The following is an 11,678-nucleotide window of genomic DNA, read 5'->3' on the forward strand; positions in this document are numbered from 1 at the left end:
CACGATGGGAGTGTCAGAGACAGTGCGATTGGCACAGGACAGAGCAGAGTTTAGGGCTGTTGTACATAGGGTCGCTATGAGTCGCAAGCGACTCAATGGCACATAACAACAACAACAACAACAACAGTGAGGAGAGAAAGACTAGGCCATTTTTTGTGCTCCACCTGCAACACAGAGTGTGGTGGTTGTTGCTAGGTGACAGCTACTCGAGAAAGACTGAAAGTGATCCTGTGTACACAGATCTGAACCTCTGTTCTAGCCTGTGTCTTCCTCATCATCTCTGACACACTGGAGCCCATTGTTACAATCTCTCTGTCAATCCATCTTATTGAAAGGCCTCCTCTCTTTTGCAGGATCTCCACCTTTTCAATCATGCTGTCCCTTTCCAAGGAACAGCCTCTCCTAGCAACATCCCAAAGCATGTGAGACAAAGTTTTGCCATTTTGCCTCCAAGGTGCACTCTGGCTATACCTTTTTCAAGACATATCTGTTTGTTCTTTTCACAGAAACCTGTATGAAGTTCAAGCTAGTTTTTAAAGAGTATGTGACATTAGGGATATCATGGCAGATGGATCCTAGCTGAAAGCAGAGAATAACAGAAGAATATTATATGTGTGCTTAATTAACTATGCAAAAGCATTTGACTCTGTGGATCATAAATTATGGATGACATCTTAAAGAATGGGAATCCCAAAACACTTAATTATGCTCATTCTAAACCTATACCTAGACCAAGAAATGGTTGTCGAAATAGAATACAGGAACAATGCATGGTTTAAAATCTGAAAAGTGTGCATCAGGGCTATATATATTCTCCATACCTATTCAGTCTGTATGTTGAGAAAATCATTGGAGAAGCCAGACTAAGAATGTGACTTCAGAATGGGAGGAAGACTAATCTACAACCTTTCCTCATGCAAATGACGCTAGAAGGCTAATCTACTGCAAAAACAGTCCAGTCCAAGCAGCTTATTTCCTTAGTTCCCTAGCCCACCACATCGGCTGCGCTCTGCATCGGCAGCATCATGGGCACCCAACAAGCACCTAGAAAGAACAGTCTGGAGGGTATTTAGTGTCCTAATACTTGGACCAGGAGGCAGTCGTCAGAACAGAGCAAGGGAACACTGCATGGTTCAAAATTGGGAAGGGCGTACGCCAGGGATGCATCCTATCTCCATACCTTTTCAACCTATATGCAGAACAGATTATCCGGGAGGCTGGGCTCTATGAGGAGAAATGTGGGGTCAAGATTGGTGGACGAATTATCAACAATCTGCGTTATGCAGATGACACAACCCTGCTTGCTGAAACTGAGGAGGACCTGAAGCGCCTGCTGCAGGGTGTCAAGGACTGCAGCCTACAATATGGTTTGAGGCTCAATGTCAAGAAGATAAAGATTCTCACCACTGGACCAATTGGCAGCATCAGGATGGATGGTGAAGAGATTGAGATTGTACACAGCTTTAGTTTGCTTGGCTCCATAGTCAACAGTCTTGGCACCAGCAGCCAGGAAATTAAAAGGTGCATTGCCATGGCAAAGTCTGCTGTTAGGGACCTCTCCAAAGTGCTGAAGAGCAGCGGTGTCTCTCTGGAGACTAAGGTGCGTCTGATACAGGCCATGGTCTTCGCAATTACCTGTTATGCATCAGAGAGTTGGACATTGACCAAGGAGGATAGAAGGAGAATTGATGCCTTTGAGCTGTGGTGCTGGAGAAGAGTATTGAGAATACCATGGACTGCTAGGAAAACAAACAGATTTGTCCTGGAGAAGGTTAAACCGGGTGGCTCCTTGGAGGCCAAGGATTCTGAGGCTCCGTCTAACTTACTTTGGACATGTTGTGAGGAGAGACCGGTCCTTAGAGAGGGACATCATGCTTGGGAGGGTGGAGGGATGGCGCAGGAGAGGAAGGCCCTCTATGAGGTGGATTGATTCAGTGACTGGGATAATCACGATGGGAGTGTCAGAGACAGTGCGATTGGCACAGGACAGAGCAGAGTTTAGGGCTGTTGTACATAGGGTCGCTATGAGTCGCAAGCGACTCGACGGCACATAACAACAACAACAACAATGCCCCTGTCCCACTTCTCCCTGAACGTCAGGGCCTCCAGACGCTGGATGCAATGTCTAAAATTGAACGCAAGGTGGCAACGTTGCGGCGAGAAAGAAACTTTTTCAAACTCCTAGGTGGTTGGGTTTTTTTCCCAAAGCATATTTTCCCTATTAATGTTTCATTTAACTTAATTAGAATCTGGTAAACTAATTAAAGTAGCTATGAGCCCCGCAATCAGCAATAATTCGTATAATTATTGATAATTACATCCCTACCAATCGTTTGGTTATTAAGATTTGGGGGAGAACAAACCACTTCTGAAGGGACGCTTGAGCACTGGAGGGGTTTTGCTTTCCGGGTCGTATCCGCCCACCAGTCCCCAGTCCGCAGAGATCCGGGCCCAAATGAGACCCACCTTCGCGCTGGCCCCTACTGGCTACCACCTGTGTTTTCCTCCACTTGTTTGGAGGCGTTCGTAAAACGAGGATGGAAAGGAACATTTGCTAGGTTCCTCTTCGAGAACTTTTTGCCTGGATGGTAACTTACTCCCATTCTGCAGAGCAGGAAAGTGAGGCTCCCCAAAGAGATGTTACGCCGCGGGGAAAGGCGCGTGCCGTGTCTCCGCGCTGCGGTGTCCCCGCGCTGCGGGCCCTTGGCACGACCTGAAGGTTAAGTGTCTTCCTTGAGGACCCCACTTTCCGCGTAGGTACAGTGGGGAGTTGTCGAGTTAGTACCACTGAGTTGAAATGCGCTTGTTCCTTAGAAAGGCCCTCGCGGGAGGGCACACCCCTCACAGTGTGAGCTGCGCCCGCACCCACATCCTGTCCCTTGTGTCTCTCTGGGTCAACCCCGACCCCCGACCCCGAATGTCCCAGGGTTGAGGGCTCGGAGTCCCAGCACAGGATGGCCCTGGAACTGGCTTCCCCGACTGTGAGGCCCAGCTACCCCGTGCGCCCCCGGAGTCCACCGGCCTGTGGACCCTGGACCCCTAAGAAACACGAAATTGTCAGCCCCGCGAGGCTGAGGGCCTGGCTCCCCATTGCCCTCCTCCAGTCTCCTCCCGCAGCGCCTGCTTTCGTTCGCGGGGACGCACAAGGACACCCCGGGATATGCGCTAGGCCAGTCCTCAGGGGCTCGTGGTCTGGGACTCTGCGCACCGCGCATCCGCAACAGAGGCCTAAACCGAGACCTGGAAAGATTAAAGGGCGCCACACCCCTGCCAAGTCAGGGCTGCTAAATTCCAAGGTAGGTTCGCAGTATGGTGCGCGTCCCTTTCCTGTTCCCTCATCTCTGCTGTGGCCCGCTGAGAAAACGGAGGCTTGATGGAGGTAAGATGAGGCCGCATCCTTGCAGCCTGGGCGCCGGCCGCTCAACATGAGCCGGGCCACGCGCGGCTGCCTGGCCCCTGCATCCCAAGAGTTTCGAGTCCCCCCTGGCACCCCTTCACATCTGGGAGTGAATCCGCTGGGATTAAAGTGGACAGAACATTAAATCCTTCAGGGCTCCCTCTCTCCGGGCACCCGTGTGGGGCTGGCCCCCTCGGTCCCGGCCTGAGGGGCCACTTCGCACCCTGAGTTTGTGGTGCACGCGCTTCCTTGAGGGACAACTTAGACTTGAACCCGGGTCTCCGCACTATCAGAAGGGAGCGCCCGGTGTCCCAAAACTTTGGAGCTGATTTCCCGCGGGAGACACGTGAAGGTGCCCAAGTGAACCCTTGGCCCTGGAGCCACTCCACTTAAGAGGAATGAGGGGACAAGCCCCATGGAAAAGCTTTGAGGGAGGGTCTTACTCTGAAGAGGGGAGGAGCTAGCCTGTGGGAGTGTTCTACAGGAGCTGGGGGAACGGATCTAGGGCTCCTGCGCTCACCTGAGCAAGCGCAAGATTCCAATCCCCACCCCGCAGGGAGGACAACCGGCTATCGCTAGGGTGGTAGGCGGAGGGGCAGATGCCAGGCCGGACTCATGGGCTGGGCCTGAGTTACTTTTGGTGGCACTAACAGACCCAGCAGCTTAACTCGGCGCCCAGGCCTGCGCCTCACCCAGGGCTCATAAGGCCCTCCCCTGAAGGCCACCCCCACCTGTTGCGCAATCCTCAGCGGGCTTCTGCCTGCTACACCCACCCACCCACCCACACCCGCACACCCACCTCCACATACCACGGAATGACAGCTTTGGATTTTGTGGGTTTTGGTTTTTTAATTAAAAACAAAATCACAGGGTACAGGATGGTCTCCCCAAAACAGGCTCAAGGTGGTCGCCATCTCGTGAGTCAGTAGTCGCCCTTTTAAAGTGCTGTTACATCAAGAAGTCACAACAAAAGATAGAGCAAACCCAAAGGGGAATGTAAAACAGGCTGGAAGGAGGTCCAGGAGGGGAAGCAAAATAACTTAACAGCATAAATAAACGAGAACGAACCCAATACCGAACCAAGAGACTCACAATACATTTGTATCCATTGCACATAGCCACTTTATCATTAGGAACGAGAGTTTCAGAAGTGGACAGAACGGGGCGCGTAGGGCTGGCGCCAGCAAAGTCACTACATCGTATTCACAATCTGGGGTCCAAAGGCTGTACAGCGAGGAGGAAGACCTCCTCATTCCTCCCCCTTCAGTGTAGTTAACCCTTGAGGTCCGGTGTCCTGGAGTTCAACCTTGGGGTGAGGAGCTATTTACACTTGGAAACGGAGCCGGGGGAGCCCTGGGCAAAGCCCCCGGGAAGGGGCAGGCGGGCGGGAGGCCGTAGCTACACTGGTCCTGTCCGAATGGCTTGTTCCTCGCTCTGGGCCTCCGCGGCCCGCGGGTATTTACAAGAAGGGAGCAGCATGGCTTGAGGGCGCTTGGGCGAGGCCAGGTGGGCCTTTAGGGCAACAGCGGGGGCTTGAAGGAGCAGTTGCCGGTGCAGTGGCGGGGCGTCAGCATCTTGCAGGAGAAGTGGTGCAGGGCGTCGTGGGCTTCTGGGAAGACAGCCGCACCCACCACGTTGGGCGCAATGCCAGCCTCTGCCGGGAATGTCCACCCACTCCTTCCCTGCCCACGGGCCTCCTTGCCCACTCCCTTCGGGCTCATCAAAAGGAATCGGCAGGGAAGAAGAGAGCCCTTGGTGAGTCTGATCCTCTCCTTGCACAGAAACACTGCGCTTTCCCAGTTGCCCCATTTTACAGAAGAGGAAACTGAGGCAGAGGGGGACAGACCTCCCCAAGGCCAGAAGTGGGATCAAAAAGCACACTGCCTACAGCTTAAGAGAGGAGGACCCTTAACCATATGGATTGACACAGTGACCGCAACAATGGGCTCACATGTGTCAGAGATGGTGAGGTTGGCAGAGGAGAGGAAAGGGTTTAGGCCTGCTGCTCACCGGCTCACTGTGAGCTGTACTCAGGGGACTTTCTATCCTAACTTCTAAAACTATTTCCCTGTTAAAATCCCCTCCCTCTTAACCACTTCCTCTTTCAATCCTTGTAGACCCAGGTCTTCCCCGTCTCCAGGCCGCTCTTCCTTCTTCTTGAACCACCGCCGCCCTCACCCCTCCAAACTTCGCCCCTGGACTCCGCACCTTTTAATTTCTGCTGGATGGCGTAGCGCGCCTTGCGCTCCTGGTCGAGTTCGTTGCACAGGGTGTCTGGAAGACATGCGGAAGGGCCAGTGAGGACACACTGCGGCCGCGGGCCCAGGGTCACAGCCCAGCCCCCACCCGCGCCCCGGCCGCAGCCACGAGCAAAGCAGCGCGGGGGAGGGGCGCGCGGCGGGGGCGGGGAGCCGGCGGCGCTCCAAACTGCAGCCTGGGAGGGAGGAAAGGGCCTGAGATGGCGCTTAGAGGCAGGCGGATCTCACCAAAATTAAAGAAAACTTAGGCATTACTTCCCAGGTAATTTTACGCCTCGATTTTTAATTTAGAAGCCATGGAAATTGCAGCGATAAGAAGTTCAATCACTCCACGTAATGATGCCTGCAAGCCGTTTGCTGGGCTCGCTTGCCATTCGGAGGCTAATCAGAGTATACAAAGGATATTAAATAAAAAAAATAATTGTTAAATTACCTTCAATTTAAATCCAAATGACTGAGCCAACATTGCGGCTCCTGGCAGACGAAAGGCAGTTACGGCCCGTGCACGCGCTCACCTGACTCCCGTCTTACCTCTGACAATTTGCAGCTGTTGCACCATTTCTTCTCGATAAGCCAATTCCCTCTTCATTTGATCCTGAAAATTATCTGTGCAAATTGATTGAGAGCGGTTACGCAAGGCCCCCTCCCCGGGCCCCATTTCTCCCCTCTTCCCCCCTCCTCCTCCTCCCCTATGACCTCCCCGGAAACCCTGGGAAAGGAGGGTCCCGAGGCTGGGGGGAGGGGGGAGTACCACAGCGGCTGCCTGCGTTCGCGGACCGGGGCGGGAGGAAGGTTCGCGGGGTGAGATGGAGGTGGAGAGGGACTTGGCTGGGGTACCTTTGAGACTCTGAAATTCCCGCTCCAGTTTCTTGCGGAGCTCCATTTGCTCCAGAAGTAGTTTCTGCAATTCGTCTGTGAAGGGGCAAAAGGGGGAAGGGAAGTTAAGGGGAAGGAGAGGTGGGGCCCAGGGCTTCCAGAGGCTTTCAGGCCCAGCCTGAGCAAAAAGCCAGCGAAGATGAGAGACCCAAATCGTAGGACCTCTGCACTTTGGCTCTGTTATTTGCATCCAAGGGATTTGTGAAGGCTGTAAAGCTGGGGGTAGGTTGGTTACTCAGGAGAATCATCAGATCCAGGATCCTGGGTAACACACAGACCTTCTGAGCCCTAACTCCAGGCCCTGTTTCTTCCCCAGGGTAGCTCTGCTTGAAGTTCCTCTTAATTTCCTAATCTTAGAGGCTAGCCCAGAAGGATCTAATCCTTTTTTCCTTCAGTAACATGAAGGTACAAGAGCCCGATGACTTTGAGGATCTGCTCAAAGCTGTGGAAGCTTTCCCTGGAAAATACTCATGTTCACAAGCACTTGCCTACAATCTCAGGAGGTCTTTGGATTTCCCAATTCATGCTAAGAACCTCCATACAGAGTACCAGTACATTTGGAGATGCAGATGGGCAGATGATATTCCAGGAGAGAAAAGATCACCAACCAATGATCCTCTTGGTAGGTGCCCTTGAGTGGAGCAGGACCTGTGAAGGTCCTATGAACAACAGATCTGAATCTTGTCCTATCCTGTATCATCTGTTGTTATGTATTGTCAAGTCAGAATGAACTCATAGCTGATCCTCCAGCAGGGTTTCAGAGGAGTAATCAGATCACAAAGGAGATCACAGAGTGGCTGGGATTTGAACCCTCTGCCTTCAGATTCACACAGTTCAAATCCACCAGCTGCTCTGTAGTATGAGCAATCTCCTCCTGTGGATTAACTGTCTCTGAAAACCTGCTAGAGGGTCAGCTATGGGTTGGTTCTGACTTGAAGGCACACACAACAAAAAGTTGAACTGCTAAGGAGTTGATTGCCCACCTTTCTCCTGCAGAGAGTAGCTGGGATTTGAACCCTGGGCCTTCAGGTTGGCAGTGAAAGTCCTTACCACTAGGCCACCAGGGCTCCCTAATGCTTCTCTTATCCCCCATTAATTCCCAACTCTGTCTCTGGACTGGGGTTGGGGATGGCAGCTGGATGAAAAGGCCCCATTTGTGCTCCCAGAAATCCTCTTTAAGGGGCTTAGAAGGGAGCTGTCTTTACAATGAGATCATCATTGGATATCTGAACCCTCCCATGAAGGGAGAAAATAGAGGGGTGGGAGGTCACCGGGCAAGGGGAGAACCCAGCCTCCCTTGCACTGTGCCTCAAACCACTCTGTCTCCATTTTGGGAAGAGCCCCAACCCCTTGATCCCAAGCTGCAAGCAAGCTTCTCTCCTCACCCTATGTAGAGTGAGTGGGAAGATTGCACATGAATTCCAAGCAAAAAATTAATATCTTAGTTTTCACTTAAGTAAATGCCTCCTGCAATCTTGCTGTCATGAGAAAGCCAGGTTTTCCAAGGAATTTGGAGCTCAGATTGTCCTGTGTGGTTGCCCACATACATCAATCCTGAGAATCTTTGCAACTTTTTATTTTTTTTCTCACAGGGCTATCTATTAAAGTAGGTTGAAACTCGAACTTTCGATCAACCTGTGCAGGGTTGGCTCGTCACTCCCGTCACCTAGCCACTCATTCACACCTCTGCACCAGGCGAATGTGACCAGGGCACTATCCTTTCCACACAAGGATTCCCCAAGAGTGGACCTTTCCCACCCTCTCCCTGCCAGGAAGGGCCGACCTCCTGACTTCAGGGACAGGCTATGCCTTCCCAGCTTTACCTCACCTCTGGCCAGGTTCTCAATGTCCTTCTCCACCAGCTGAGTTCCCGTGACATCCAGGGCGAGCCCTTCTTCCCCTGGGATACAATAGGGCTGGGTAAGACCTTCACCAAGGAAAGTTCTGCGGACCAGGGGTGAGCTTCCTGGGCACTGTGCTAACTTAGGGACTCACTCCAGATCTGGCTTTGCAGAGGAGGCAGCACCACCCACCTGGGGAGCCGTCCTTTTATGGATGTAGGACAGTGACCTGTCACTAGTTGTCATGAAAGCTAAGGATCTGGGCTGTCTGGGCAGCAAGTGCCCTTTGACCTGTTTTGCGGAGGTGAAGATATACCTCATTTCCTTTTAACATCTCTACTTCCCTTATCCAGAAGAACCCCAAACCCAGTAAAGAGAGAGCAATTCAGGAAAACCGGGCTGCCTCTCACTGCATCATGGAAGTATGTATCTGTCTCACGCAGAAGGGACAGGCAACCGCTTAGTCTTGCTGGGAAGCCCTGTGCGCACTCACTTGCGACCCTGCGCTGCGGCCCTGCTCCGGAGCAGGCGTGGGGTGCGTGTCCCAGCTCACCTCGCTCCGTAGTCGTGGGGCTTGGCTGAGAGATACTCCTTTGGTCTGGATAGGATTTCCTCGTCTCCAAATCGTCGGCGGCTGTCGAGTGATTGTCTTCCTTATCCGGCTCTTAAAGGCAATATAAACCGAGTTTCAAAGAGAGGCGCATAAACTGTGACCCCAATATGGCCAGAGCTGCCGTGATCCCCACGCCAGAGCCCTAATTAAAACGCGCTATGGCCATGGCTGGTCCCAGGCTGTGCGCCCAGGCGGGCACCCTCAGGCTCTAGGCTGGCAGCACCCCCACCCCCACCCCGTGCAATCTGCTCAATTCAGGGTTCGTCGCCCCCTCCCCCAGCCCCTCGCGAAAGAGCAAGAAGCCAAGCCCACTAGGGACAAGCGACCTACATCGAGCGCAGATACTGGGGCACCGCGAGTGCGCGTGGCCGCTGGCTCTGCCTGAGGACAGCGGGGGAGGGGGCGTCGTCCGAGAGGGGGTGCCTCTGCCCGTGGGGAGTCCCAAGACCCCCAGACCTTCCTGTGAGGCCTCTGGATCCCGAGGGCACTTGCAGGCCTCCCTTCTCCCCCGCCCCCCTATCACTGGGCCGCCAGCTACAACTGGCGCTTCTGGAGGTCCGATCCAAGAGCGCACTCACCCCTCCTCCAGGACCTGGCCTGACCACCCAGCTCTCTGCAGCCCAAACCCCTTGCTAATTGGGAGGACTTGAGGGGGGCTCCCCGGCATGTTTTGGAAAAGGCTTTAACCCAGTGTACGTGTGCATGTATGAAGAGAAGGCGTAACATGGACATATTTTTTATAAACAATCGAAGTTGTTAGAAGTTCTTGCTTAGCTTCCCTTTTATTATTCTTGCTTTTCTTTTTCTCTGCATCCTCCTTCCTCTCTTCCTCTTCCCTCCTAGGTCTCCTCTGGCTCCTGCCCTCTGCCAGCAGTTCCCTCGCACACTGGCCAGCGGCCGGGACAGGGGCTTGGGGGCGTTACCGTGGGCCTCGGGGGTGCAGAGGTAGGAGGCCGCGGGCCCCAGCGCCGCCGCCGCGCTCTTCACGTGCTGGTCCCGCTCGGGCGCGTACACCTGCGGCAGAAATGCCAGGCATGACGCGTCGAGAAATGACAGGCAGTTGGGGGGGGGGCGCTTGGCGGTGGCCAGAGGCCTTCCAGCCTCGCGCTACGGCGGGAGGGACACCAGGGGGTGGAGAAGGGGGGCGCGTCCAGGGACCGGAGCGCCTGGGAGGCCCTGACACATGCGCCGCCGCCCTCATGCCCTTAGCGGCGGCCTCAGTGTTGTAGATCCGGGGTAACCGTTAGCGCCCCCAACACAAAGCGGCTCCCCAGTCTAGAGCCAGTCTAAGGCGCACACCCTCTGAGCTCATCCAGGCCGGATGTTTTCGGTTCCCGGCATAAACGACGCCTTTCACGCAGTTAATGATTCGTGTTTTAATGAACCGAATGGAAATAGACAGGTGCGCACGCCCACTTTCTAGATGGTCAGTGGTCCAGGCAGAGCTGCAACTCGCCTCCTTCAAGACCTGGTCCAGTCGCCCCAGATACCCCGTCCTCCAACCACCAGGCCTGCGCCAGCTCCTCACAGGGCTCTCCTCAGCTTTCCACGGAGCCCAGTGGCTACCCAGGCGGGAGGCAGATGACACTGGGGGGAGAGCCGCGTGCTGGGGACCCCACTGCCAGGGCCGGTTTGAGGACCTGCCGTTCGCTCTCCCCTTCTCACGCCCACTCCCTTGGGCTGCCCCCATCTGGCCGCGCCTCACAGATCTCACTGCGCTTTTTCCTCAATCTGGGGTTCCTTTCTTGCCCCCCTCATTCTTTTATCTCTTTTTCTTTCTGTGTCTGGCGGGCTCAGTCTGTCTCCCCTCAGTTCCACCAATAAAACCGCGTGACTCTCAGGCCGGACCCTGCCCACCCCTGCCCCCGGTTATCCGAAACCCCAGGGTCCCCGAGGGGCTTTGGCCACAGTGTGCTCGGGGCAGGCCTGCAGAGGACAGGCGGGGCCCGCGTAGAACCAAACCCCACCCTCCAGGCCTGGGCCGCGCCCCCGGGCGGAGGGGTAGCGGGAGGCTTCTCCGTGGGCGTGGGGCTCACCTTGGTGGGTGCGGGCCCCCCCAGCGGCACGCATGGCTCTCGTAGCTCGTAGCTGCTGCTGGGAGGGCTCCTCTCGGGTCTCCGCACCATGTCTTCTGCCGTGGGGTCCCCGAAAGCTGACCGGCTGGAGAGGGGTGGCCCCGAGCGGCGCCGGGGACGGGGGCTGCCGCCTTCGGGAGAGTCTGTGGAGCGGTCGGCGCCCGAGGAGGTGGCAGACGGGGGACCCGTGGCTGGGTCGCCGTCAGGGCCGCCCCCCGCGCCGGGCGCACCGGGCTCAGCCTCGTCCTGGGCGCCCTCCTCGTCGGGGAAGCGGTTGGACTCCACGTCCACCTCGGGCTCGTCGGCGGTGTCCACGTCGGGTGAGGCCGAGTGGTAGCTGGAGCTGCCCTCGCTCAGAAAGTCCGGGCTCGCGTAGCCGCTGCCCGCTCCCGGCCCCGGCCCGCGCGCCGGCCCCGCCCCGTACGCGTCGCGGGCGCTGCCGTACAGTTTGGCGATGCTCTCGGTGTCCTTGACCACCGGTCGGAAGGCCGACACGTAGGAGCCCTTGCGGGCGGGCGGCGGCGGAGGGCCCAGCGGCGGCGGCAGCGCGTCGTCCGTGCCGTCCTCGTCTAGCGGACCGCGGGACAGCGCGCTCGGGCAGCGCTCCTCGGCGCCCAG

The 11,678-nt window shown here is 55.6% G+C and overlaps 1 protein-coding gene across 1 annotated transcript in view; it reads right to left on the reverse strand.

Annotated features, from left to right (window-relative positions):
- Positions 1-4,911: 4,911 nt before the first annotated feature.
- Positions 4,912-11,678, reverse strand: part of SKOR1 (SKI family transcriptional corepressor 1) — a 13,007-nt gene continuing 6,240 nt past the window's right edge. The window contains 9 exon segments of the mRNA XM_006886692.1: positions 4,912-5,006; positions 5,606-5,671; positions 6,187-6,261; positions 6,493-6,567; positions 8,360-8,431; positions 8,926-9,036; positions 9,909-9,999; positions 11,022-11,146; positions 11,258-11,564. Coding sequence (XP_006886754.1) covers positions 4,912-5,006; positions 5,606-5,671; positions 6,187-6,261; positions 6,493-6,567; positions 8,360-8,431; positions 8,926-9,036; positions 9,909-9,999; positions 11,022-11,146; positions 11,258-11,564 — 1,017 coding nt within the window.

Source organism: Elephantulus edwardii, unplaced genomic scaffold, assembly GCF_000299155.1.
Source record: "Elephantulus edwardii isolate Elephantulus edwardi_28Jun2011 unplaced genomic scaffold, EleEdw1.0 scaffold00050, whole genome shotgun sequence".
NCBI lineage: Eukaryota > Metazoa > Chordata > Mammalia > Macroscelidea > Macroscelididae > Elephantulus > Elephantulus edwardii.